The following is a 23,554-nucleotide window of genomic DNA, read 5'->3' on the forward strand; positions in this document are numbered from 1 at the left end:
AGGTAATTCATGTCTTTTAAATGTTTAGGGCAACATATTACAATATGAACCGCAAACAACTATATTTGCTGGCAAATTGGAATCCTCTCTTTGCATGATTCAAGTAAGGAGACTTTTCTAGTCTACTTTGTCCTGGGATGTTTATTGTTCGTAGGACCACAGATTGGCAGAGATCCGGGTTCGAGTTTGTGCAAAGTCTTACCTCCTGCTTTAGGAATATCATCCGTGACAGGGCCGAACCGTGGTGTGCAGCATTGCTGCAAAGAACCCCCCTGACTGTCAGTGAACGCACCACTGTTCTGTAGCTGCGAACCTCTCAAGCCTTAATTTAAGCTCTGGCTGGAGAGTGGTGGCCTTCACTATTGCAGTGAGCACTCATAAGCAACAACAACTGAATTACTGAGATGGGAGAAAAAGCTCTGTTTGTCCACATAAGTGACTAACCACGTATTCTCAGAACTCTGTAAAACATGTAGAGATTTTTGACAGATATCAAGAAGGGTATGAATGGGAATAGGTGAGCGAGTGCAAGCACCAGAAAGAAAGGCAGAAGAGTGACTATAAGCATTGTGTGTGTTGATTGTACCTAGATAGATGTGCTCGGATCTTGACTATTTACTATATGCAGCTTCTCCGGATACTCAGCTTGGGAAAACAAAGCACAGCATAAAATGAAGGAGAGACTATAAGCTGAAACAGTTGAGGGAAGATGATGGGAAGATCAAGAGCAATCCTGAAGCAATACAACAGTCAGCTAAGGAGACAAAAGAAACTGAGTAAATCCTAATGGTCACAGAAGTGTGACAGGATGGAGAGACAAAAGATCGGAATTGTTTTTAGCTTCTAACCCCCTATGAGAGGCACATTCAAAACCAGCACATCATAGTCAAAATACCTGTCCCCCACCCCCACTGGAGACCTGATGAGGGCACATAGCTGCCATTCCTTGTCCTGCATGTTCCTGCAAGTAAGCCTAGACAGCTCACTTGGACACATCTTGTTTTTCTTGTATGTGTGTGTGTGTTTTAGGGTGTATGAGCATAATCACTTTGCCTTAAATTTGCCTTCTCCTCCTTATATGTTGTTGCACTGAGCTTTGCTACATCACTTGCTACAGTGCTGCAGCACTTGTTGCTCCCCCTGCTTTCTGCTGATGTTTTCTACATTGGTGTTCAGGAGCTGCCAGTGCCAACCCATCAAATTGTGCAGAATGAAGGAATAGATTTTATGATTTTATGACTTCCAAATTAAAATGTCTCTCTCTATATATGTATATATTATTATATCATTAATGGCTAATGCCTTTTGAAAAATGCCAGTTTCTGAAAGGCAGCTATCACTTTAGTTAAATCTCTGGTGGTGACAATTTGCAAGCAAATAGCTTTCATAATACCATTGCATACCTTTGCAATCAGCACATCAGTGCATCAGGTGAGGGTTTTTTTTTCCCACTATTTTTCTTTTTTTTTTTTCTTTCCTCCTTAACATCAGGCTACCTTAATTGTGGAGAGAGTGATCTGAATCATCCAGAAGCCAGGTAAATGGCTTCAGTTTCAGAACTAGCTCCCTCTCTTGTGGGCTGTTGTATCCTCAAGAATTGGGACAAGTTTCTAGCATAGAACTGGGAAGGCTCTAAAGAAAATGTGTCACCAGGCTTGATCCTCCAAAGTTTACAAATCATTGCTACGCTGTGCTGTCTCCTGTTCCGAAAGTCCTAGTGCACGTGTGGAGAATAAATATAGTCAAAATTTTCAATATGTTGCATATCCTATCTTCTGCATATCCTTTTCACAACCCTCTTTACCCTTTATCCTGATCTGTCAATGTATATCTCTGAAAACTTCCCAACGCTTCTTTGCACTCTTTCCTCATATCTTGAATATGCAAGGTATCGTTATGAGCAGCCCCTTTCTTCCATATTATCAGCCACACACCACTGATACATCAGGACGGGCTACCAAAGCAATTTGAAATGCTGGATTGTAATAACTTCAATCTGTGAGGCCACTAAGAAGAAGGATATTCCAGATGGTATCAGTGATCATTCTCAGTAAATGCTCAGATTTAAACAAAATGTGAAAATCTAAGATATGCCACCACAGATATTAGCATAATATACACATATTGCAATGTGCATGTCAATGTAGAGCTTAATGAATGATATAAGACACATCATGAAAATGAGGATGGGTGACTTGTGACTCAGACTTTCAGGAAGAGCCAGAAATCAGGTGCAAACTTTTCAGCGTGTTTCAGAAACAATACTGGTTTTTCAATGAGCTGAACTCTAAACATTTCCTGAGTGAGTTGCAAGAGAATGTTTCTGGCTTTTCTGGCTCACAGGAGGATAGTAGAGAATTTCTGACAGTCCACAAGAACCAGGTCAGATCTATTCTGTACAGTGCACTGATAAAGGCATTTGTTTGAGAACTGCCAAATACTTTACTGAAGTCAATCAACTGAATGTTAAAATCACTCTTGCACTGAGATTAAAGGACTTCCAAAGAAAGAACCATGCTGGCTGCAGTTCAGATTAGTTATATGATGAAGTTAAATCTTTAAAAAATGTATTTTTCTAAAAAAAAAAGGTAGACAGCTGAAAAAGGGACCTTGTTTCCCTTAGTCCTGCCAGTGTTGGCCTTTCCACCAGTTCTCCTGACCAGGGTCCCAGAACAGATTTGTTTTTAAGAATCATTTACACACACACACACACACACACTTGCACGCACACTTAAATAGATTTGGACTTTTCCAGTTCCAGGGATGACCTTTTCAAAGGTTTGAGAGAGGTGACTACACAAATTCCAGTGAAAATGAGTGAGAGGTCACTACCTTGCTCTCTCAGGCTACTCTGATAATGTCAGTTTAGGCTAATGTAAGACAGAAACTTCCCCAGGCAAAACATGTCTCCCCATCTCTACAGCCAGTGCCTGAAAGTGGTAACTGGGTGAGCAGCAGCATCAGGCCAGTTCTTGCTATTTCACTGGCTGTCTAAGCAGAGGCGTGCAGACTGCAAGTTTACCCTGCTGCAGTGCAAGCACAGTCTAGACAGAAATGAAACCAAACGGCCCGTTGAATGTGATATAGCCAATACTGATTATTTGCTAAGAGGACTGAACAGCAATTGTTTTATAAATATTTGTGTATGTGTGTGTGTGTGTGGGGGGGTATTATAGATAACATTTTCAGCTTTCTATAACTTCTAGGATGTTTAGATTTAGGTAAAATGGAAAGTTCTTACTGCTATGAAATGTATCGAATTGAATGGCCCTGGAATGAATGGCACCAAGAAACACATTAGTGACAATTCAAAATATGTTATATTTTAAATGCTAGAGTAATTCTGATTACTAATACTTTATATCCATAAGATGTTTTGGGTTTTTTGTTTTGGTTTCATTTTGTTTTCTTTAACATATCAGAAATAACCTTTAAGGTTTACTCATTACCGATTTGTTAGCTGTTAAGTACAGGGTAAAACTCCCTCTAATTCACCACAATGTCCCAGTACTTAGGCAAGAACTGCGCAGCACAGCGTAGGCAGACACCCCCCGCCCCCAGTGAAGGCAGAAGTCGCCTGCGCACCCCCGAGCCCCTCCCCGAGGTTCCTCTGGGCTCTTGGCTGCTGCCCAGGGGGATTCTCTGCGTTCCTGTATCCCCCTTCCTCCTGCACACACTTGCCCATACTCCTTTCAGATATCCCTCACGTATACGGATGCCGTTATAAAACGTTCTGGTTCTGGTTCTGGTTGCTGCTGTTGCTTCGTAAGTAGCAGAGGCGCCACCAACGTTTTACCCTCTGACTGGAAGCTGACACCAAGGTGCTAATGGACCTCTCACCTAATGGTAAAGGGCTTATTAATTCAAATGTAGGAACGAAATAAAATCTGACTGTTGATGTTGCTAATAAGATGGCTAAGCAGCAAAGCCAATAAGGCCTCACATCAAGAAAATAAAATCCCATGGGCCTTATTCCTTTCCTCGAGGCTGCACTCACAATTCCCAGTCAGGCAGGAACCTGAATGATAGAATAGATTACTTAATAGCCTTACCCCAAGGACAGATCCCAATTTCATAAAAAGGCAAAAACTTTTTGAACAGGGTTGGTATTTAGTGAGACTAGAAATCAATAAAGAGCCAAAAGAATAACAACTGAGACTTTAAAAAACCTCATGCCTTATGCTTATGCATTTAGAAACATAACATACCTACATACTTTTTCTTCCAAAGGGATAGCAGCTCACTTTGGGGATGTGTCCCTAGTTCACTGGGTTTTGTTTTTTTTTGGGGGGGGGGGAGGAGAATAGGAAAGAACTATATCAACATGTTACCTTGAAAAATGTGGAAAGTATTATAAATAAAAAATAGGAAAGAGGATGTTTTTGCCACCAACCAGCACTTTTGCTGCTTTCCAAGTAGTTACATAAAATGATGAAGGTGGAAGTCCTTTATAATGGTATATGTTCTCAAAATATAAAAAAAGATTTGGGAAAGGTGAAAAAGAAACCAAACAAAAATGCTAAGTTCTTCTTGTAAAAGTTGATATCCATTTTGTTCAATGTCCCTGTGTTAAGTGGAAACAATCCTTTGATTTCCTTTTCTCAGAGTCAGTTAGTAGAAATCTCCTAATATCTGTCATGTTAAAAAGGTAAAATGCCAAGCACCTCCAACGCACTTTGTGTGTGTGTGAAATTGTGTTTAATGTCAGTGTAAGTTACCTGAATACTACCTATCTCGAGGAGTACAGTTTGCTAGGTTGAGGAGTTCTCTGCCAGAAGCCAGGGAAGTTAGTATAATTAGAATACTAGTCTTAATTGCTACCCTTTAAAGGTATTAGGAGCATTCCTATTTTAATTGGTACATGTTCAGCAAAGAGGTATACCGCAGATTTGTGTGAGAATATTTCAATATTCTTTGCTTTCCATTACATTTCAAGGTGTTGAGTACAAACAGGTCTCTTCCTTCCCCAGGAGGAAACATTCCCAGGATGTGACATCTCTGCTTTCACTCTTTCCTCATGGTCTAATCTCTTCGCTTGGGAACAAAATTTTAGATTAACTTAACTTTCCTCTCAATAGTCACAAATATACTTGATAGGTTAAGGTAAAATAGATATACGTATGTGTTTGTGTGTGCATGTGCGCGGGAAAAAAAGCTGATTAAGTTCTCGCTGACATGGAGCAACAATTACGGTGCCTTTTCAACAGAAAAAAAAAAATCTTTCCCTGAGCTTTTCTCTCCTGTCTTTTCTCTAGCAACATTTAGGCCTCATAGACAGGAAAAAAGATGGAGTTCAGACGAGATAAAGATGGCATAAATTATTTAAATATATCTAAGAAAGATCGCTATATGGACTAACACTTATGATAAAACGTATAAATCGGGCCGGGTGGGGGGGACGGGGCGGGGCGGGGGCGGGCGACGCCGAGCGAGCCGCCGCATTGGCCGGATTTTGCCGCAGACCCCCGGCTCGGCGGGGAGGGCCGCGCCGGCGGCCGCCGCACCCCGAAACAGGCGGCCGGGAGCGCGGCCCCGCGCTCGCGGCCCCGGCAGAGAGCGAGAGCTGCTCCCGGCAGCTCGCCCGCGCACGGCGCGGCTCGGCTCGGCGGGGCGGCGCGGCTCGGCTCGGCGGGGCGGCCCGAAGAGCCGCGCGCGGGCGGCGGGCTGAGGCGGCGCGCAGCGGGGCCCGAGCCCGGGAAACGGCGGCTCGGCGGGGGCGGGCGGAGAGCGCGGCGCCGCTGGCGGGCGGCAGGGCCTGAGGCCGCGCCGGCGCCCGCCGCGGTGGCCTTCTCGCGGGAAGCCCGCGCCGAGCCGCGCAGGGGCCGCCCCGGGGCGGCGAGCGGGGCGAAAGGGTGGAGACTGCGTCCGAGCGCCGCCTCCCCGCCGCCCGCCTCCGCCGCAGTCCCCAACCAGGTCGGCTCCCGGCGAATATACGGCGGCGCCGCGGCGCGGGCGGCGCGCAGTGCAGGCTGCGGGCGGTGCTAGCATGTCCGGCAGAGGCAAGGGCGGGAAGGGGCTCGGCAAGGGGGGCGCCAAGCGCCACCGCAAGGTGCTGCGCGACAACATCCAGGGCATCACCAAGCCGGCCATCCGCCGCCTGGCGCGGCGCGGCGGCGTCAAGCGCATCTCGGGGCTCATCTACGAGGAGACGCGCGGCGTGCTCAAGGTCTTCCTGGAGAACGTCATCCGCGACGCCGTCACCTACACGGAGCACGCCAAGCGCAAGACGGTCACGGCCATGGACGTGGTCTACGCGCTCAAGCGCCAGGGACGCACCCTCTACGGCTTCGGCGGCTAAGCTAAAGTTTTCCTTTCTCGGACTTGAACCGTTTAACACCAAGGCTCTTTTCAGAGCCACCCACAAATCTCACAACAGGAGCTGTTGATTACTAAAATCGAAGTATCGTAATAAAGATTATTGCTACGTTTAAGCTTTTAGTAAACCTATAAAATTAGAAATTTCATGGTAATTTCAGCCCTTTTCAGGTACAGGTGGGGGGGCTCTTAAAAGAGCCGTTTGGGTTAATAGATTAAAAGCTTTTTACTTGGAGCTGGTGTACTTGGTGACGGCCTTGGTGCCCTCGGAGACGGCGTGCTTGGCCAGCTCGCCGGGCAGCAGGAGCCGCACGGCCGTCTGGATCTCCCGCGAGGTGATGGTGGAGCGCTTGTTGTAGTGCGCCAGGCGCGACGCCTCGCCGGCGATGCGCTCGAAGATGTCGTTGACGAAGGAGTTCATGATGCTCATCGCTTTGGACGAAATCCCGGTGTCGGGGTGCACCTGCTTCAGCACCTTGTACACGTAGATCGAGTAGCTCTCTTTCCTCGTTCTCTTTCTTTTTTTATCACCCTTCTTCTGAGTCTTGGTGACGGCTTTTTTCGAACCTTTCTTCGGTGCTGGAGCAGATTTCGCCGGCTCAGGCATCTTCAAAACTTTCTTTCAAAGATCTTCACAGTCCCTCAACAACATCGAAAATGGCGGCAGCCCCCGTATTTATAAGGACGTTATGCAAATGAGCGGATTGTAAATGTTCCATTTCTATTGGAGTAAAAAACAGAAACGTAATTACAGACACTTCCGTCCTATACCGTCACGGCTTCGGCGCTGCAACTACACAGTCGTGATTCCTAGCTGCAATAAGGATGAAGCTGCTTTTACTAGTACGGGAACTTACGTAAATGTAAAATAAAATCAAGATGTTCCTAATTTTAATCGTTAATGAAATGCTTTAAAACATTCAGATTTATTTCACTGTATAGTATAAAGGGATGTTTGCCTATTTGTCAGTATAAAGCTTGAAAAAATATCTCGTTATGCAACAATTTTGCAATTTAAAAAGGGAACAGCAGATTGCATTAAAAAACGTTTCTTTAAAAACTTCCAAGACAATCAGTTTATCAATACAAATTCAGTAATCAACAGCTCCTGTTGTGAGATTTGTGGGTGGCTCTGAAAAGAGCCTTGGTGTTAAACGGTTCAAGTCCGAGAAAGGAAAACTTTAGCTTAGCCGCCGAAGCCGTAGAGGGTGCGTCCCTGGCGCTTGAGCGCGTAGACCACGTCCATGGCCGTGACCGTCTTGCGCTTGGCGTGCTCCGTGTAGGTGACGGCGTCGCGGATGACGTTCTCCAGGAAGACCTTGAGCACGCCGCGCGTCTCCTCGTAGATGAGCCCCGAGATGCGCTTGACGCCGCCGCGCCGCGCCAGGCGGCGGATGGCCGGCTTGGTGATGCCCTGGATGTTGTCGCGCAGCACCTTGCGGTGGCGCTTGGCGCCCCCCTTGCCGAGCCCCTTCCCGCCCTTGCCTCTGCCGGACATGCTAGCACCGCCCGCAGCCTGCACTGCGCGCCGCCCGCGCCGCGGCGCCGCCGTATATTCGCCGGGAGCCGACCTGGTTGGGGACTGCGGCGGAGGCGGGCGGCGGGGAGGCGGCGCTCGGACGCAGTCTCCACCCTTTCGCCCCGCTCGCCGCCCCGGGGCGGCCCCTGCGCGGCTCGGCGCGGGCTTCCCGCGAGAAGGCCACCGCGGCGGGCGCCGGCGCGGCCTCAGGCCCTGCCGCCCGCCAGCGGTGCCGCGCTCTCCGCCCGCCCCCGCCGAGCCGCCGTTTCCCGGGCTCGGGCCCCGCTGCGCGCCGCCTCAGCCCGCCGCCCGCGCGCGGCTCTTCGGGCCGCCCCGCCGAGCCGAGCCGCGCCGCCCCGCCGAGCCGAGCCGCGCCGTGCGCGGGCGAGCTGCCGGGAGCAGCTCTCGCTCTCTGCCGGGGCCGCGAGCGCGGGGCCGCGCTCCCGGCCGCCTGTTTCGGGGTGCGGCGGCCGCCGGCGCGGCCCTCCCCGCCGAGCCGGGGGTCTGCGGCAAAATCCGGCCAATGCGGCGGCTCGCTCGGCGTCGCCCGCCCCCGCCCCGCCCCGGCGCTCCTCCGCCCCGTCCCCCCCACCTGGCCCGACTGTTCTCTTCGCCGCCTCGGTCTCGCTCTTTGTTCCGTTCAGCCCCGGGAAGCCGCGCTTTCGTTGGCCGTGCGGACACCCCGCTCACGGCACCTTCCTCCCGCCGCCCCCAGCCCGGCGCTGCCCCGCTCCCCCCTGCGCCCAGCGCCCTGATGGAGCGACCCGTAGGTCGGAGCGAGCGGGCGCGGAGAGCGGCTCAGAGCGGCCCGGGGAGCTGTGCCCAGCGGGGCCCGGTGTGGGACATGCGGCTCCGAGGCCTCGGCAGCGGCAGCTACGCGAGAGGGCAGGGGGCGCCGCGCTCCCTCCCCCCTGGCTGTTCGTGGCACCGGCCGCCCTGCAGCGCGCTCCGCGGGCAGCGCTGGCCGCGCGCCGGGCTCGCTTCAGCAGCCACCTCGGCCTTGTCACCCTGTTACGGCCTCGGAGATAGAAACATGCTCACTGATGTGTAATGGCTCCAGCAGGCAGAAGGAAATATTATGGACATCACTAGACAAAATTTTGGGGTAGTATACATACAACTAAAATGGGTAGTATACATACAATTTTATTTCAAACGAACAATCTAAAAGCTTTGCTATATATTCCACGTTTTTACTAATATACCCAGCATACATCCTTTTCACAGTATGCTGAACTATTTATAAAATGGATGAATAAATAAATAAATAGAGTTAGGAGCCCTTTCTTGTAAATGCATTAAGATTAATTGCATTGAACATGTCATCTATTTCACATCCTAAAAAGAAAGAAGACTATTACACTTAATATTTCTTATAATATTGATTTTTTAATGCAATTTAAAAATACCTACTTTCTTAAATGTTTGGTTGGATTTTTGAATCTGACTCTATGCTCCCCATTTTCTACACCCTACATTCTATAAGTTTAATTTTTCCATTTTTATATGCTTTGCTGTAATATTTTTCTCACTAAAAGGTTTCCATCTTTTTCTTTCTTATGCTGCTCCTTTTCATATGTTTCTTATGTGAGAATTCTCAGGTCTTTTAACAGGTCCCTAGTTTGTTTGAAATGTAAGTCCTAACAGAGTTTCAGTTTACATGTCTGTAATGAAAGCTAAGTGCTGTTTGCGGGTTTAGTTTTTAAACATACATGTGCACACACATAAGTATATGTAAAAATGTATTGAAAATACAGATATACATATATTACATATATTTGTCTCTTTACGTGACTGAATTCCTGAATTTAATTTACAAAAGTTGAGCAAAATCTCCATTATATTCTTTGGCAGCATATATTCCCCAAATTCAGGGAAAAAATGTACCTCAGGTATTCATGTATTATATTGCAGTTTTCCAGAATAAGTATGAGAATCTTTTGCATTATTGTAATTAGAATTCGGCCTGCAAAATCCATTTTAATTCAAGCTGTTATTTTAAACAAATTTAAGTGAAAGTATTGCTGCTTAGTAGAGAATTACGTATGACTTGGGCTGGTGAAATACCTTTGATTTAGCTTATGTTCACTTTGTGACTGAACTGAATGAACTATCTTTCCCCCCACTAACTGCAATGCATGGCACAGGCAGACCTAGCAGCCCGCTTTCTAACACTACCATTTGGCTCCAGTGTTAGAAGCATGTTTTATTCTCCATGCCTGAAGTTCATCGTCCAAACAAGCTTCCTGAAGCGGTAGAGTGTTAGAAGACGTCAAGTAACCTTCTGCCTTCTCAAGAATCCTAAACCAATTACAGGAAATATTTGAATTTGTCAGAATCATTAATTATTGATAACGCCAAATGCAAGAAGAATATTCTTATGTAACTTTTTCTCTAGCAATATAACCACTGGAAGACTTTGAAAATCATTTCTGAAAGTATCCCAACAGAACTCCTAAGGGATGCAGAGGCTGAGACCAGCAGCTTACAGATTAATTATTGCAAACTCCTTTCCCCAGAGCATAGAGCACATTTGAAATACTTGAAAATCATACTTCCTGGTTTGCTCTCTTTCACATATGTTGCTACAAGAGGCCATAGAAACGGTTCCCAGTTTTTTTGTAAGTGACATTGTCAGTTCCCTGGTGGACCAGGGGATTTTCTTAGTCAAAAACGCTTTAAGTAGAAAGAAAACTTTGCTGCTGAATATAATTTCTAATGAATTTGCTTTTACTACAGTTTGAGGACAGCAAGTACTGAATCCAGTTTTAGGAACTCCCCAGATTACAGGAACGACTGGTGAATTTGAGCACATAGTATTAGGACTAAAATAAGAAAGTAAACCTTTGCACATCTCTCACTCTCTCTTTTTTTTTAATCTGTAACTTTCTTGGGGTGCTTCAGTGGGGACTGTGGCCCGATTTTTTCCATTATATTTGCATTTTAAATCAACATCTTCAGAACGACTGTACATGACAGTGTATCATTAATAAGAAAATATCAGCACATCTACCTATTAATATCGCATACTTCTGCAAAGTTATGCTAATTATCTTGAGGACCATTACATGGTAATTTAAATCTGAATCTGTGTCTCCTACAGCAGGGATAATAATAATAATAATTTGCAAATTAGAAGACATGTAAGGTTATTTTTATACAGAGCATTGTTCCTAATATTGTAGGCAAAGTACATTTGGAAAAGGATGCCAAAATTTATCTTTTTATATATGTTATTTTAAGACTTTTGATATATAGACTGACATTGCTAAGTTGTCCCTAAACATAACTGATCTGTAATTTTTTTTATACATATTGCACATTCTTGAAAAGGTGAAAGGGTATTGGAATCAAATGATATAGTTAACTTAGGCACCATATGATATAGATCTCCTCTCCTCTTTACTATCATATATGTTATTTTTGTGAAAGAAAAACATTTATCTGTTCAAATTCACCTTCACTACATTCGTCCATCTAGACCAGCTAGCCTGAAAGAACCATTCTTCAAAACTTAAAATTTGCCAGCATTATCATGACCTAACTCATCTTGCCTTACAACTATCTGATACAGGAATTATTTACATTAACTTTAGAGGCAACACCAGTGTCACGTCACTGCAGGGTGACAACTGGTACAATCACTAACAGACAGGAATGAATACAAGGAATACTAATAAATGGTAAAAGTATCAGAGTGTGAACCTCAAGTTACTGAAGTGAGCAGAGATGGAGTAAGTAAAATAAGTGCTTAGCTAGAGATTGTGGAGAAAAATCATGAATTACAGGCTGGACGGAAGAATTCTGAGTGATACACTGGACTTCCGCACTCGAAGAGACGCAGGGTCCTCTCTGGCGGTGCTGACTCTCTCTGCTTGCAATATATACGAGCTTGTTCAAGTTGAAATCCCACTCCTGGATACAGAGGCTCCAAACTTTCTCTGATTTCCAGTGCTTTGATCCAGAGACCAGCTTCCTCATATGCCCATATGTGGGCAGATCTGTTCTCAGAACTAGGAGTGAGTGATGTGTGTGTTAAAACACAGCTTTTCTATCATCACAGTTCTTCAATAGGAAGAGGTAGTGCCAGGAAATGAGAAGTTGCTGCTGCTAATGAGGATCAAAGCAGCAGCACTGTGGCAACAGCATAGTGCTAAATGTATCCACTTCCAAACAAAACCATTAGACATAAGTGCTGTCACCTTATCAGACTATGTCTCTTCTCACTTGATCCCTCATGTCACCCTTCAGCTGTGAGAGAGATCTACCTAAAAAGCCTCTCTGCTGCAGCCAGGGGGAGGGCCCAGGCCTAAAGCAGTCCTCATTTTCCCAAGAGGACAGGCAGAGCAGAGGTGCTGCACACACGGCGGCTACAGGCCTCACTGTGTGCTGCAGCCCCTGCCACTAGATAAAGCTCCCGAGAAAAACTTAACAGGAGGCATCAGCTACATGGTCTTTCTTATAATCCGCAACAGGGACTCTAAAGGGTTTCAACATTGCTTTTGGGTGATGCATAGGTCAACAGAGTAGAAGATTTAATTCAAATAATGCTGCCCACTGATCTAACAGAGAGGAATAGTTTGGCAAAATTAGTCAGTTTGAAAGACAGACATATTTGAAAACCCCTCTTCAAGTAGGAACGTACCAGTGCTGCTGGGAGTTTCTCTTGAATTGGGAAGATGCTGGCACTTCACAGTGCTTGTCTGACTAAGTTGAGGAACTAGATAAGTACAAGCTATTTCCCCTTAAGAATTCCAAATAGCACAAAAATCAGCCACAGTAGGGTTTTGTTTTTTTAAAGAAAGACACACAGGCTTAGAAAAACAGGTTTATTTTTATTTAGAGGTAGTAATATAGGACTGGGCATTCTCTTTATATTCCTTTTCATGCCACATAAGTTTTCTGTATTTCAGGTTTTTAGATAGTTCTCCCTATCTAACATAAACCCTGAAGTAGCCTTTAAGAGTCAAATCATGAAAGCAGATGAAACGTGCAGAACAAATAGCAGCTTACCAAACCTCTTACACAAGAGGCACAAGAAAACAATTAAGTTACCGGAAAAGTATTTACAGTGTTCCTTCTATAAAAAAAAGTGATTAGAGAGCAAACACTTCAGCATTCTCTGGCAGAAATTTTAAAAAAGTGTTGTTACTAAAGACTGACTTAGCACCTTCCCAAAAACAAAAACATGCCAAAAAACTTCTCACTTAAGCGTTTTGACAAAGAAAGCAACTCAACTCTTTTCCGACCGTGTAGGTGGCTCTGAAAAGAGCCTTTGGGTTATGCGTCATGTGTTATGTTTTGAAGAATCTGAATAGCTTTACTAGCTAAGTTTACTTGCTTTTGGCCTTGTGGCTTTCGGTCTTCTTGGGCAGCAGCACGGCCTGGATGTTGGGCAGCACGCCGCCCTGCGCGATGGTCACCTTGCCCAGCAGCTTGTTGAGCTCCTCGTCGTTGCGGATGGCGAGCTGCAGGTGGCGGGGGATGATGCGCGTCTTCTTGTTGTCGCGCGCCGCGTTGCCCGCCAGCTCCAGGATCTCGGCCGTCAGGTACTCCAGCACGGCCGCCATGTAGACGGGCGCGCCGGCGCCCACCCGCTCCGCGTAGTTTCCTTTCCGGAGCAAGCGATGTACACGGCCCACGGGGAACTGCAGCCCGGCCCGCGACGAGCGCGACTTGGCCTTAGCCCTCACTTTGCCTCCCTGCTTCCCGCGGCCCGACATCCCGGCTCTGGTACGAGAAAACAATCACCTTCTCCTGAACAGAACACAGAAACTCGTAATGACGCAAGGAATCTTCCCCTTTTATCCCTTCCCTGGGCGGAATTGGCTTTTAGTGATTGGCTCAAAGTGGTCATTGTTAGCTCAGCCAATGAGAAGACGGATCTTATTTTGACCAATCGTGGGCAACGACACGCCTCCCCGCGATAGTGTCCAATCACATCTCACAGTTTGGAGCCCTCATATTTGCATAACGGCCCTATAAATAAAGGGAACAGCGGCCATTTTAGCTGTTGTTCTCGTTGATTTGTGGTGGGAAAAGCACTGTTAAAATGCCTGAGCCGGCCAAGTCCGCGCCCGCGCCCAAGAAGGGCTCCAAGAAGGCGGTGACCAAGACGCAGAAGAAGGGCGACAAGAAGCGCAAGAAGAGCCGCAAGGAGAGCTACTCGATCTACGTGTACAAGGTGCTGAAGCAGGTGCACCCCGACACGGGCATCTCGTCCAAGGCCATGGGCATCATGAACTCCTTCGTCAACGACATCTTCGAGCGCATCGCCGGCGAGGCGTCGCGCCTGGCGCACTACAACAAGCGCTCCACCATCACCTCGCGGGAGATCCAGACGGCCGTGCGGCTCCTGCTGCCCGGCGAGCTGGCCAAGCACGCCGTCTCCGAGGGCACCAAGGCCGTCACCAAGTACACCAGCTCCAAGTAGAGCGTCCCGGACCGTCAGTTTTAACCCAAAGGCTCTTTTAAGAGCCACCCACATACTCTTTGAAAGAGCTTTAACACAGCTGTCTGTATTGGTTAGTTGAAAACGCGAACTCAAAAAAAGTGTTTTTAGTTATCGTTGCTCACTTTGTGCTGATTAATGTCTCAAAATAGGTAAAATAAAGCAAATTCAAATGTATCTATGAAATAATTTTGTAGCTGTTGTCGAATACGTCTTTTCTAATAAACATCAATACAATCTTTAAGCTTCATTCGGAGTAGCTGAGTGCACTAAGCACTAATTACGACGATTAGAAGAACGTCCCTTAGCTCTCAACAGCACTTACTCATCCTCTGTCTGCTCTTCTCTTCCCCCCCCGCCCCAAAGAAAAAAGTAGAGAGAGGAGAGTAAAGAACAATATTTTGCTTAGTGACCTCGGGCTACTATAGGCTTCAACGTTTTTTTCCCGCTAATATGAGGATGGGAATCAGCCTAATAGATTGCGTGATGCGGCGCAGAACACTGGGAGGAGCGAGAACACCTCTACACCACGGGGCAGACGCTTCGGGAGGACGAACCTGCCCGGGGATGTGGTCCCGGCTTCACCGCAGCCGGTGCTGGCAGCGCCTGGTGTCCCGGCGGGGAGCGCGGGCTTTTTGAAATTCCTCTGTCGCCCAATAAGCAGCTCCGCTCTCCCCCATCAGCCAATCAGAGCTGGCTGAAGCCAGAGCGCCCCGGCCCCGGGGCCCCGAGCAGCTCTGCCGTGCGCGGCGGGCGGACACCGACACCCCAGGAGCAAAGCATCCCGCAGCGGCGGGGCCTGAACGCGGGCTGGAAGGGCTCCTGCCGCTGGCACTTCCCTATAACCAGGCCGGTAAGGTTAGGAAGAACACTACTGGTGGCCCCAGCCGCCTACCGCCCCGGCAAACCCGTTCTGTAATAGAAGATCCGCAAAAGTCACGCAGAAAGTAGGAACTGCCCGCGGTACCACGACAGCGCTGCCGAGCGGAAACGTCATCGCCAAGGACGCGGCGGAGCCGTGCTGGGAGCTGGCAGCTACGGGCACTAAAGGGCGGGGCGATCGCACTCAGGCGGTTAGGAACCGCACTAGTTAAAGCACCACAAGGAACTTCCACGCCTGAGCGCGTCACAACCCCCCTCCTCCCCCCAACGGTCCCTTTAATAAATGCACCCTCTTGCGGTGCTCAGAAAAAGTCAGCCTCTAGAAAGCAATTTCCCAAGGAATGTAAACTTTATTTTTCCTAGTCTTAACGTAACGACGGCCAGAAATTCAGCGCCCCATCCACTGCACAGACCAATGTCCCACACGGACAGTAGTGTGGTTAGCTCCGCTGCAGGCGCGGACTTCGGTGAATGAGCGCATCAGCCCTTTTTCAGACAATCGTGGGTGGCTCTTAAAAGAGCCGTTGGTTTTAAGTACTTCCACTTAAACGCCTCACTTTTTGGGCGCCGCCTTCTTCGCCTTGGCCGCCTTGGGCTTGGTCGCCTTGGGCTTGGCAGGCTTGGGCTTCACCGCCTTCGCCTTGGCCGGGCTCTTCGCTGCCTTCTTGGGCTTCGCAGCCTTGGCCGCCTTCTTGGGGCTCTTGGCCGCTTTCTTGGCCGCGGCGGCCGCCGGCTTCTTCGCCTTCTTGGGGCTCTTCTTCACCGCCGCCGCCTTCTTGGGCTTCTTGGCGGCGCTCGCGGGCTTCTTGGCCGCCGGCTTCTTGGGCTTGGCTGCCGCTGCCCGCTTCTTCGGGGCTTTTTCTTTCGTTTCTCCAGGTCTCTTGTTGAGGCGGAAGGAGCCGGAGGCGCCGGTGCCCTTGGTCTGCACCAGGGTGCCCTTGCTGACGAGGCTCTTGAGCCCCAGCTTGATGCGGCTGTTGTTCTTCTCCACGTCGTAGCCGCCGGCGGCCAGCGCCTTCTTGAGCGCGGCCAGCGAGAGCCCCTTGCGCTCCTTGGAGGCGGACACGGCCTTGGTGATCAGCTCGGTGACGCTGGGGCCCGAGGGCTTGCGGGCTTTGGAGCCGCCCGCCGCCTTCTTCGGCTTCTTGGCGGCCGCTTTTGCCCCGGGAGCCGCGACCGCGGGCGCGGCGACGGGAGCGGTCTCCGACATCGCGGCAGAGACTTCTTCCTAATCAAAAGAAAGTAATTGGGCTACAGTAACCCCGATGCCTGAATTTATAGCGAAGCGGTGATCTGTGATTGGTGCTTTGCAGAGCCCGCCTAACTGTTAGCCAGGAAGAGCTTTTCGTCCTCCCAGTCTGTGTTTCTTCGGAGTTATAAATTCACAGTTTTTGTAAAATATTTGCCACGAAATCACCCCAGTTTCTTAGGAGAGTAAAGACAAGACCGTGAAGTTTCATTTAGAGGAGTTTCTCCGCACAGGAATCCAAGATGAGTGAAAAAAGATGTGTTTAACCCCGCGTCCTGAAGCTAGAGAGAGCCCGGGAACGGCGAACTTTTGTTTTTCCTTCTAAATTAAAATCAAACCCTTTGTTAAAAAATCTCCTCTGTAATGAAATCTCATTCTTTAGGGGGTTTTCTCCAGGTAAGAATAGAAATCGAGGTGGTAGCTTCATTATTTTTGCTATAAATTGATTTCAAAGAGAAGGAAGTAACACAATTTCATGGCTGAGCTTTGAATATGGATAAAGAATCGGCTCCCTTAACCATATCTTTAACTATTAAGGATACAGTATTTCCACTGAATTTCGTGTTTTGGGAAAGTAAGAGACCTTCGGAGGAAAATATATACTGTTGAAAGGTATCTGGAAGTTGTAACTACTCTGCATTTTTGGTGGTGTTCTGTAAGTGAAAAGCAATATTTTGATATTTTTTGAAATAGTTTCTGTTTATAAGAAGTATACATCTGAATGCTGGATAAACTGCTATTTTAATGCTTCATCAGTTAAGACAGTGTATACAATTATTCTTTTTTTAGGATTGGTAGTAAGTCAAAAGTAAACTGTAGAGAAAAAAAGTCATACAGATGTAGATGCACAAACATATATCACATACTTCTTAAACATTAATGAAGTCAACTGCAGTCTCACTTCTGCCCAGATAAATTCTTCTCTGAATAGAATAGAAAATCTTCTCTGAATAGAAATGCTTCAGACTAAATGTTATATACCTATTTAGGCAGTCTGTTTTGTATATACGCTTCATAAACCATGTCATTCTCTTCTTTAAAGGAAAGAAAAACACTCCTCAATTTAAGTGTTTATCTAAACCCTCAGAGTATTGAAATCATTTTTAGATAATGCTCATAAATCAGAATCATCTTTAATTATCATGATCCTATTTAATTATCAAGCCTCATAAGGTGACAACAAAAATGAATTCGGTTTTTTTAGAGCAGCTGTGAATTGCTTATAATGACGTTGGGTTTAATCAGAACACAAAGGCCTGGACTGGCTTCTAGAAAGCAGCCAGAAAATTGTTTCTTGATTGAAAAAACAAACTGTATCCAAACTTTGTATTCTACCCAACTGTACTTTGTGAACACTTATAATGCGAAAACTCCATGGGCTGTTTCAGCAGAAAAGTGTCTCCTCTGGCATATATGAATTTGAGATACCAGAAGTGAAGTAATATTTCACAAAAGGCCCTTTCATTTAGCTTTACTTATTATGTGTTGAGAACACAAAGAAGTTATTTTTATAGGAAATATTCTTGATTGCAATGAGATACATTAAAACAGCAAGGATAAAAATATTGAACTATCACCTTTTGAGATTCCCATGTAGCTATGTTTTTATTCTGTTGTTTTTTCATGTATGCAAGCTGATAAGCAAGTTAAAGGAGAGAAAGAGAGCAAGGGAAGGCCAGAGAAAGGGGAAAATTAGGCTCTTTAGTACATCACAGAGAAAGTCAGACTGAAAAGCCTGCTGAAGGGCAATGGAATCTACTGTGCTTCTCGTGTGAACTTGATGTAGTTCCCACATTTAAAAAAAGAAAAAGAAGTAAATCTACACTAGCAAAATAATTTGAGTGCTGAATTTGAAAACCCAACTGAAAAGTAAGAATATATTTCTGAGAGGTTAAACAAAACGATTGGTAACAAGATGAGGGCATTATGCTTATATTCCAGATTTACTAGACTGAAAAAGCCATAAAGTGGAATCAGGCCATATGTGATACAAAAGACAGATCTGGGAAGAGTTGTCACATATCCGGGTATGCTTAATGTAGCATATCTTCTTCTGGGAATAAGGATTGAAGGACACTTTACATGTCTTAATCTGTAGCTTTGATCTTTGCAAATCTGATTAATTACAATTGAAACTGGTCAGGAAACTGGAAGCAGCTGGAACCGGATGGTAACTTCTGATGCAAGAGCAGGGCTGTAACCCCAAGGCAACCCCAAGCAACAGCTTCGTCTGCTATATCTTCACTTTTGAGCAAAATTCCCTTCAAGCCTTCTCTTTGTAAATTTGTTCTCAGTGCACCAAGAGAAGAGATCTCCTTCTTTTCCCCCATAATTAGGCTATAGATTGGGGGACCACACAGGAAGCAGAAAGAGGTAGCAGATCAGTTTTCGCGTCCTACTTGGGAGGAGCTCTAAGGAGTTGCTGTCACTTGAACTACATGGCACGTAGGGATTGCTATCCCTACTCCCTGATAAGTTTTGAAGGAGCAAGACCATCTCAGTTTTTGAAAGGAAAGCAGGTGAAAAAGTTCCTGATCTGGTGATCCCAAGGACTTCAAATATCTTTCCAAAAGGTACTTGAAGGGTAGAATTTAGGACTTTTAGTTCTAGCCTTCATCTTCATGTCTTTAAACAGTTCTCTGCTCCATATGCTGATTATTTTTGGTTGCCCTTATGAAGTACACTTGCACATTTGGCAGTTCACTTCCAACATTAAGTATCAAGATATTTTATCATACGTATTTTATAATTATCAAACTTGCCCTAATCTGCCCAGAGCACTACTGCTGTCTGACTTCTATGTGATGAGAATTTTACCATCTTATCACCGTTTCAGATAGAAGAAAGATTAGCAATGCTTATGTGTGTGCGTGTGCGTGTGTGTGTGTGTGTGTGTGTATGTGGGGGGGAGGGTGTATATTTTAACAGGAGGGCCTTTAGAAATATGAGATGAGGTGAGAAAGTGTGGCTCCATTATGGATGCATTCCTTTCCCTGACCTAATATTGAAATGCTCTTGTTAATCTGATAAAACAAAACTTGTTGGCACCTGTTAAAAGTTTTCAGGTTTGAATTTCTGGAAATAACTGCTAAATGTAACACTGGAACAAAATAATAACGCTCAGTTTTTAGAGAGACAAATCACAATGTACTTTACAAATAGCAATGGTATTTTTCCGGTTGTTTTACCAATAAGAGAAAAAGACAAGGCAAGAAATCATCCTACGACTTAACTTAGCAAGACAAAACAGAGTACAAAACAGAAAACAGGTTTGCTAACTGACAGAGAAACGCTCTTATCACCCAGCAACATTACTTGAAACAAAATTTTTAGGAGTGAGCTGATAGTCAGTTTGGTTTGCAGTTTTCTTGTGAAGACACAGATATTCAAAATGTGACTCGTTCTGTGCTAACTTTCAACGAAACAGGAAAGATTGGAAATTCTCCTGGTTTTGCCTTCTAAGGAAGTACCCTGTCCAACTGCAGGCTCTGTTGAATTCTCTCCGACTTAGCACCTCAGACCATCTCTTATGTCTCCTGTTAGTGCGTATTCTCACTTCCCCCAAACGGAACTGCAGCTCCATGTGGAATCACACAAGGTGTCCTCGTTACTTCTTTGCCAGGCAATACAGGTGCTAGTGAAGATTATATAAAGTCCTACAAGATGCCAGTGCAGACTCCATTTCTGTGCAAGGGTCTTCAAAACTGAAATGCTTGACCTGTAACATAAAAAAAATCATTCCTAAAACTGTATTTTATGTACATACATACATACATATCCATATATCCATATATACACATAAAAAAATCAAGACAGAGCCTTCACATTGAGGAGAAACAGCTAGAGGCCAATGAAACAGACTGCAGGATGAGAACAATCCAGAAAAGCTGATTAACCAAACTGAACTGAAAGCCTACACTTAATGACATTTACTATTGTTAGCATGGTGAAGGCCCAGAGAAATTATGGATTCTACAGGGAAGTAGCCTTTCTTCACGACAAAGGATGATTTTGCTGATATTCAAGTGACCCCTCTTAGTAAGAATAATAACAATAATATTATTGGGGAGGAGAAGCACACAAAGGGATTCAAAGGCATTAGTCAAGGTTCCGGCATGCTGCAAGTATATTGACAAAGCTGATTCAGCGGTTGCTAAGTTTCTATTCTAAGGAAGAGATAAGATGTCATGGGGCTATAAATAACAAAGAAATCAGTATCTTTTCAGACGGTATACTTCAACTGATATGACAAAAATGTACCACCAAGTTTCATGGTTCAGCGTTAGGGCATCACGTCCTTTCTTTGTTTAGAAGAGACATCTTGCCATCTAACCCAGTGCCTAGAGTAGCAGGAAGGTTTAGAACCTTGAGAAAAAGCAGCTTCAGTTTGCTCAAAGCCAAGAAATATAGTTCTAAAGATATGCAAGAAAAATGTGACCCATACTGGAACAGTCTAATGGTGCAACCCAAACACCAAGAGATATACACTGTGGTCCATCTGTGGCAAATTGGATAAAAAAATATACTTTTGCAGGTATGAAGTGGGTGGGTAGTCACTGATGCATTTCTTCAACGCATGTACACTGCCAGAGCATTGTATTTGAATCTTGAGCTTAGGAACAATTCTGGTAACTGCTACATTTAAGGCAGGACAAAAAAGGCTTCTCATTCTTGCCAATCCTGCCAGTCAAAGTTGAGACATGAAATTTTTCGTATTTTCCAGGTTCAGCCAACCAGGATTGCTGCCAGTGATGTGGAGAACACAGTGGGAAGAGCAGTGATTTCAAAAATTTCAATAATTAAGAATCACAGAATCTCTGAGAACTGAAGGTATATCCAAAGATGGTCTAGCCCAACCCCCTGCTCAAAGCAGGATTAACTACTGCAGGTTTCTCAGGCTTGTGTCCAGTCGGGCTTTGAATGTCTCTGAGGAGAGAGAGGCAACGAACTCTGTGGGCAGTCTGTTCCAGTGTTTGACCAACCTTGAAGTAAAAAAGTTTTTTCTTACATTTAATCTGAACTTCACATTTCAGTTTGTGCCCACTGCTTCTTGTCCTGTCACTTGGTCTGACAGGGAAAGGTCTAGCTCCATCTTCTTTATCCCCTCTCTCCCCCATCAATTATTTATTATATACATTGGTAAGATCCCCCTGAGTCTTCGCTGCTTCAAGCTAAACAGCCCCAGCTTTCTCAGCCTCTCTTGTATGTCAAATGATCCAGTACCTTAATTATCCTCATGGCTCTCTGGTGGACTCCTTCCAGTATGTCCATGTCTCCCTGTACTGAGGAACCCAGGACTGGACCCAGCACTCCAGATGTGGTGTCACCAGGATTGAGTAGAGGAGAAGGATCACCTCTTTCAGTACTATTTTGCAACCAGTACTTCTCCACATTAATTTGTGAAACTTGTGTACAGACTAACACTGAATGGCACTCCTGCCACTTTTTTTTTTTTTTTTAAGTTTAGTAGTTAAATGAAGGCAGTTTCAGAAAACACTGTTACCTCTCACACAGTCCTTAGTTTTAAGGCCTGTCAAGACTAGCTTGAGCTATCGTGAATTAGCCCAATGATCATTTTGATAATGACTGTAGGACTTGCTAAGGCTTTTTGGAGCCTCAGCAAAATCACCATTAAAAAAAAAAAGCTTTATACTGGGAATGATTAAAAGATTGGTACAGGAAGGTAGATAACTGAGAAAAAAAAGGTAATTGGGGTGTCTAATCAGAGTCTGATGGATCCTTGCCTATGAATAGGTAAAGAAAAAGCAACCTCACCAATCTGTACAGAGGAGACTCTGCTGCATACAATAATTGCTTGCTAACCAGGAGGGTGATATCATTTGCTAACTAACAAGAATGAAGGGCTGTACCGTTTAAGGACTGAGCCTCAAAATCTCCATATCTGTCTGGAACATGAGAGCCCAAAGCATCAAAGTATCCCTTCTGGCCTCTGAACGCATTTGGAACATGGACCTTTGTATAACCAAGTGTTTTTACTTCTCTTCACCCATCTCTAGGCCTGAACAATATTATATTTCTATTATTACTACTACTGCTACTGCTACTATTACTGCACCGTGTAGGAAACCTAGGTATGAGCAACATTTTATTCTACTGGTTTATGTAGGCTATAAACTTTTTCTTGTTTTCAGCTGAAGAAAAAGAGACTGATGGTAAATACAGAAGGACAAAGAAATATCAGGTGCCAACATGCAAGAGGAGAAATTTAACCTTATCTGTAATTCTTGCTAAATGTCTGGAAAAAATTGAAGTATGGCGTCTGAACCTGGGTCTGACTGTTGTCTGTTTTCCCAGGTATATTAATGAACCAAACAGTCTTTTTTATGATTCAAACTGCGGATAGTAATTCAGTCAGAGATGGAAACTGAAACTAGGTCACCCTACAGGAACTGTAAATGCTATCCCTTCCATCACACTCAGGATGTACATATCCTTAGATGCTATTTCCTAAGCAACCAAAGGTAGTTCCAGCCCTTCATGTTAAGTAACAGGAAGTAGGATGCTGAAAACTCACCTGAAAAAAATAATATTCAGTAGATCCAGCTCTGCATCCAACATATGCAGCCACTCAGTTACTCCTAACATATCTGAAGATTATGAGTGAGAGCTAAACACAAGATAAGGTGTTTGGCGGTACAGATTTATGCATCACTTTTGTTTATTGACTCAGCACTTGCTGAGAAAAGAAAAGTGTCTTATTAACACTGAGCTATTGTAATTACCAGCTTAGTCAAATTAAAGTCAGATATGAACAAAAACATGTATTTATATTATTCAAAACAAACAATTGTTTTTAAGACATAGGTGAAGAAATTTAAATAATCTTTAATTACTTTATTCCAACATTAAATTCAGAAAGATTCTTGTTAATGGACGGAGTGTTTTACTGTAGCTGGCTGATATGCTGCAGATTTTCCCTCCATTTCATTTCATTTTAGAAATTCTCATAAGTATAGGAAAATATTAGAAATGAAACTACGAACGAGGGGAATTTGATCTAGTACAAAACACATACACACTGGGTATAAAGTTATATTTGAATGTTTGTGATTGTCAACTGTCAGATTAAAACGGTGTGTCACACAGAGTATTGCAAGGGTCAGTCCCAGGCCTGGCA

At 45.2% G+C, this 23,554-nt stretch overlaps 6 protein-coding genes across 6 annotated transcripts; 2 read left to right on the top strand and 4 right to left on the bottom strand.

The window, feature by feature from the left end:
- The first annotated feature begins 5,986 nt into the window (after positions 1–5,986).
- Positions 5,987–6,431, top strand: LOC138066829 (histone H4). Its single transcript, XM_068939577.1, has one exon. It carries the CDS (start codon positions 5,987–5,989, stop codon positions 6,296–6,298), a length of 312 nt encoding a protein of 103 aa, XP_068795678.1. The 3' UTR covers positions 6,299–6,431.
- A 107-nt stretch (positions 6,432–6,538) lies between these two features.
- LOC104145813 (histone H2B 7) lies at positions 6,539–6,922 on the bottom strand. Its single transcript, XM_009677558.2, has one exon. It carries the CDS (start codon positions 6,920–6,922, stop codon positions 6,542–6,544), a length of 381 nt encoding a protein of 126 aa, XP_009675853.1. The 3' UTR covers positions 6,539–6,541.
- LOC104145814 (histone H4) lies at positions 6,539–7,848 on the bottom strand. Its single transcript, XM_009677559.2, has one exon. The coding sequence runs from the start codon at positions 7,811–7,813 to the stop codon at positions 7,502–7,504; it is 312 nt and encodes a 103-aa protein (XP_009675854.2). The 5' UTR covers positions 7,814–7,848; the 3' UTR covers positions 6,539–7,501.
- A 1,355-nt stretch (positions 7,849–9,203) lies between these two features.
- LOC104145815 (histone H2A.J) lies at positions 9,204–13,684 on the bottom strand. The gene has a single exon (XM_068939592.1). It carries the CDS (start codon positions 13,555–13,557, stop codon positions 13,168–13,170), a length of 390 nt encoding a protein of 129 aa, XP_068795693.1. The 5' UTR covers positions 13,558–13,684; the 3' UTR covers positions 9,204–13,167.
- Positions 13,685–13,835: 151 nt separating this feature from the next.
- Positions 13,836–14,535, top strand: LOC104145816 (histone H2B 1/2/3/4/6). The gene has a single exon (XM_009677561.2). The coding sequence runs from the start codon at positions 13,887–13,889 to the stop codon at positions 14,265–14,267; it is 381 nt and encodes a 126-aa protein (XP_009675856.1). The 5' UTR covers positions 13,836–13,886; the 3' UTR covers positions 14,268–14,535.
- A 962-nt stretch (positions 14,536–15,497) lies between these two features.
- On the bottom strand, positions 15,498–16,418 carry LOC104145842 (histone H1.01-like). Its single transcript, XM_009677599.2, has one exon. The coding sequence runs from the start codon at positions 16,375–16,377 to the stop codon at positions 15,721–15,723; it is 657 nt and encodes a 218-aa protein (XP_009675894.2). The 5' UTR covers positions 16,378–16,418; the 3' UTR covers positions 15,498–15,720.
- Between the last annotated feature and the right edge of the window lie 7,136 nt (positions 16,419–23,554).

The sequence above is a fragment of the Struthio camelus genome, chromosome 1, assembly GCF_040807025.1.
Source record: "Struthio camelus isolate bStrCam1 chromosome 1, bStrCam1.hap1, whole genome shotgun sequence".
In the NCBI taxonomy this organism is placed as follows: domain Eukaryota; kingdom Metazoa; phylum Chordata; class Aves; order Struthioniformes; family Struthionidae; genus Struthio; species Struthio camelus.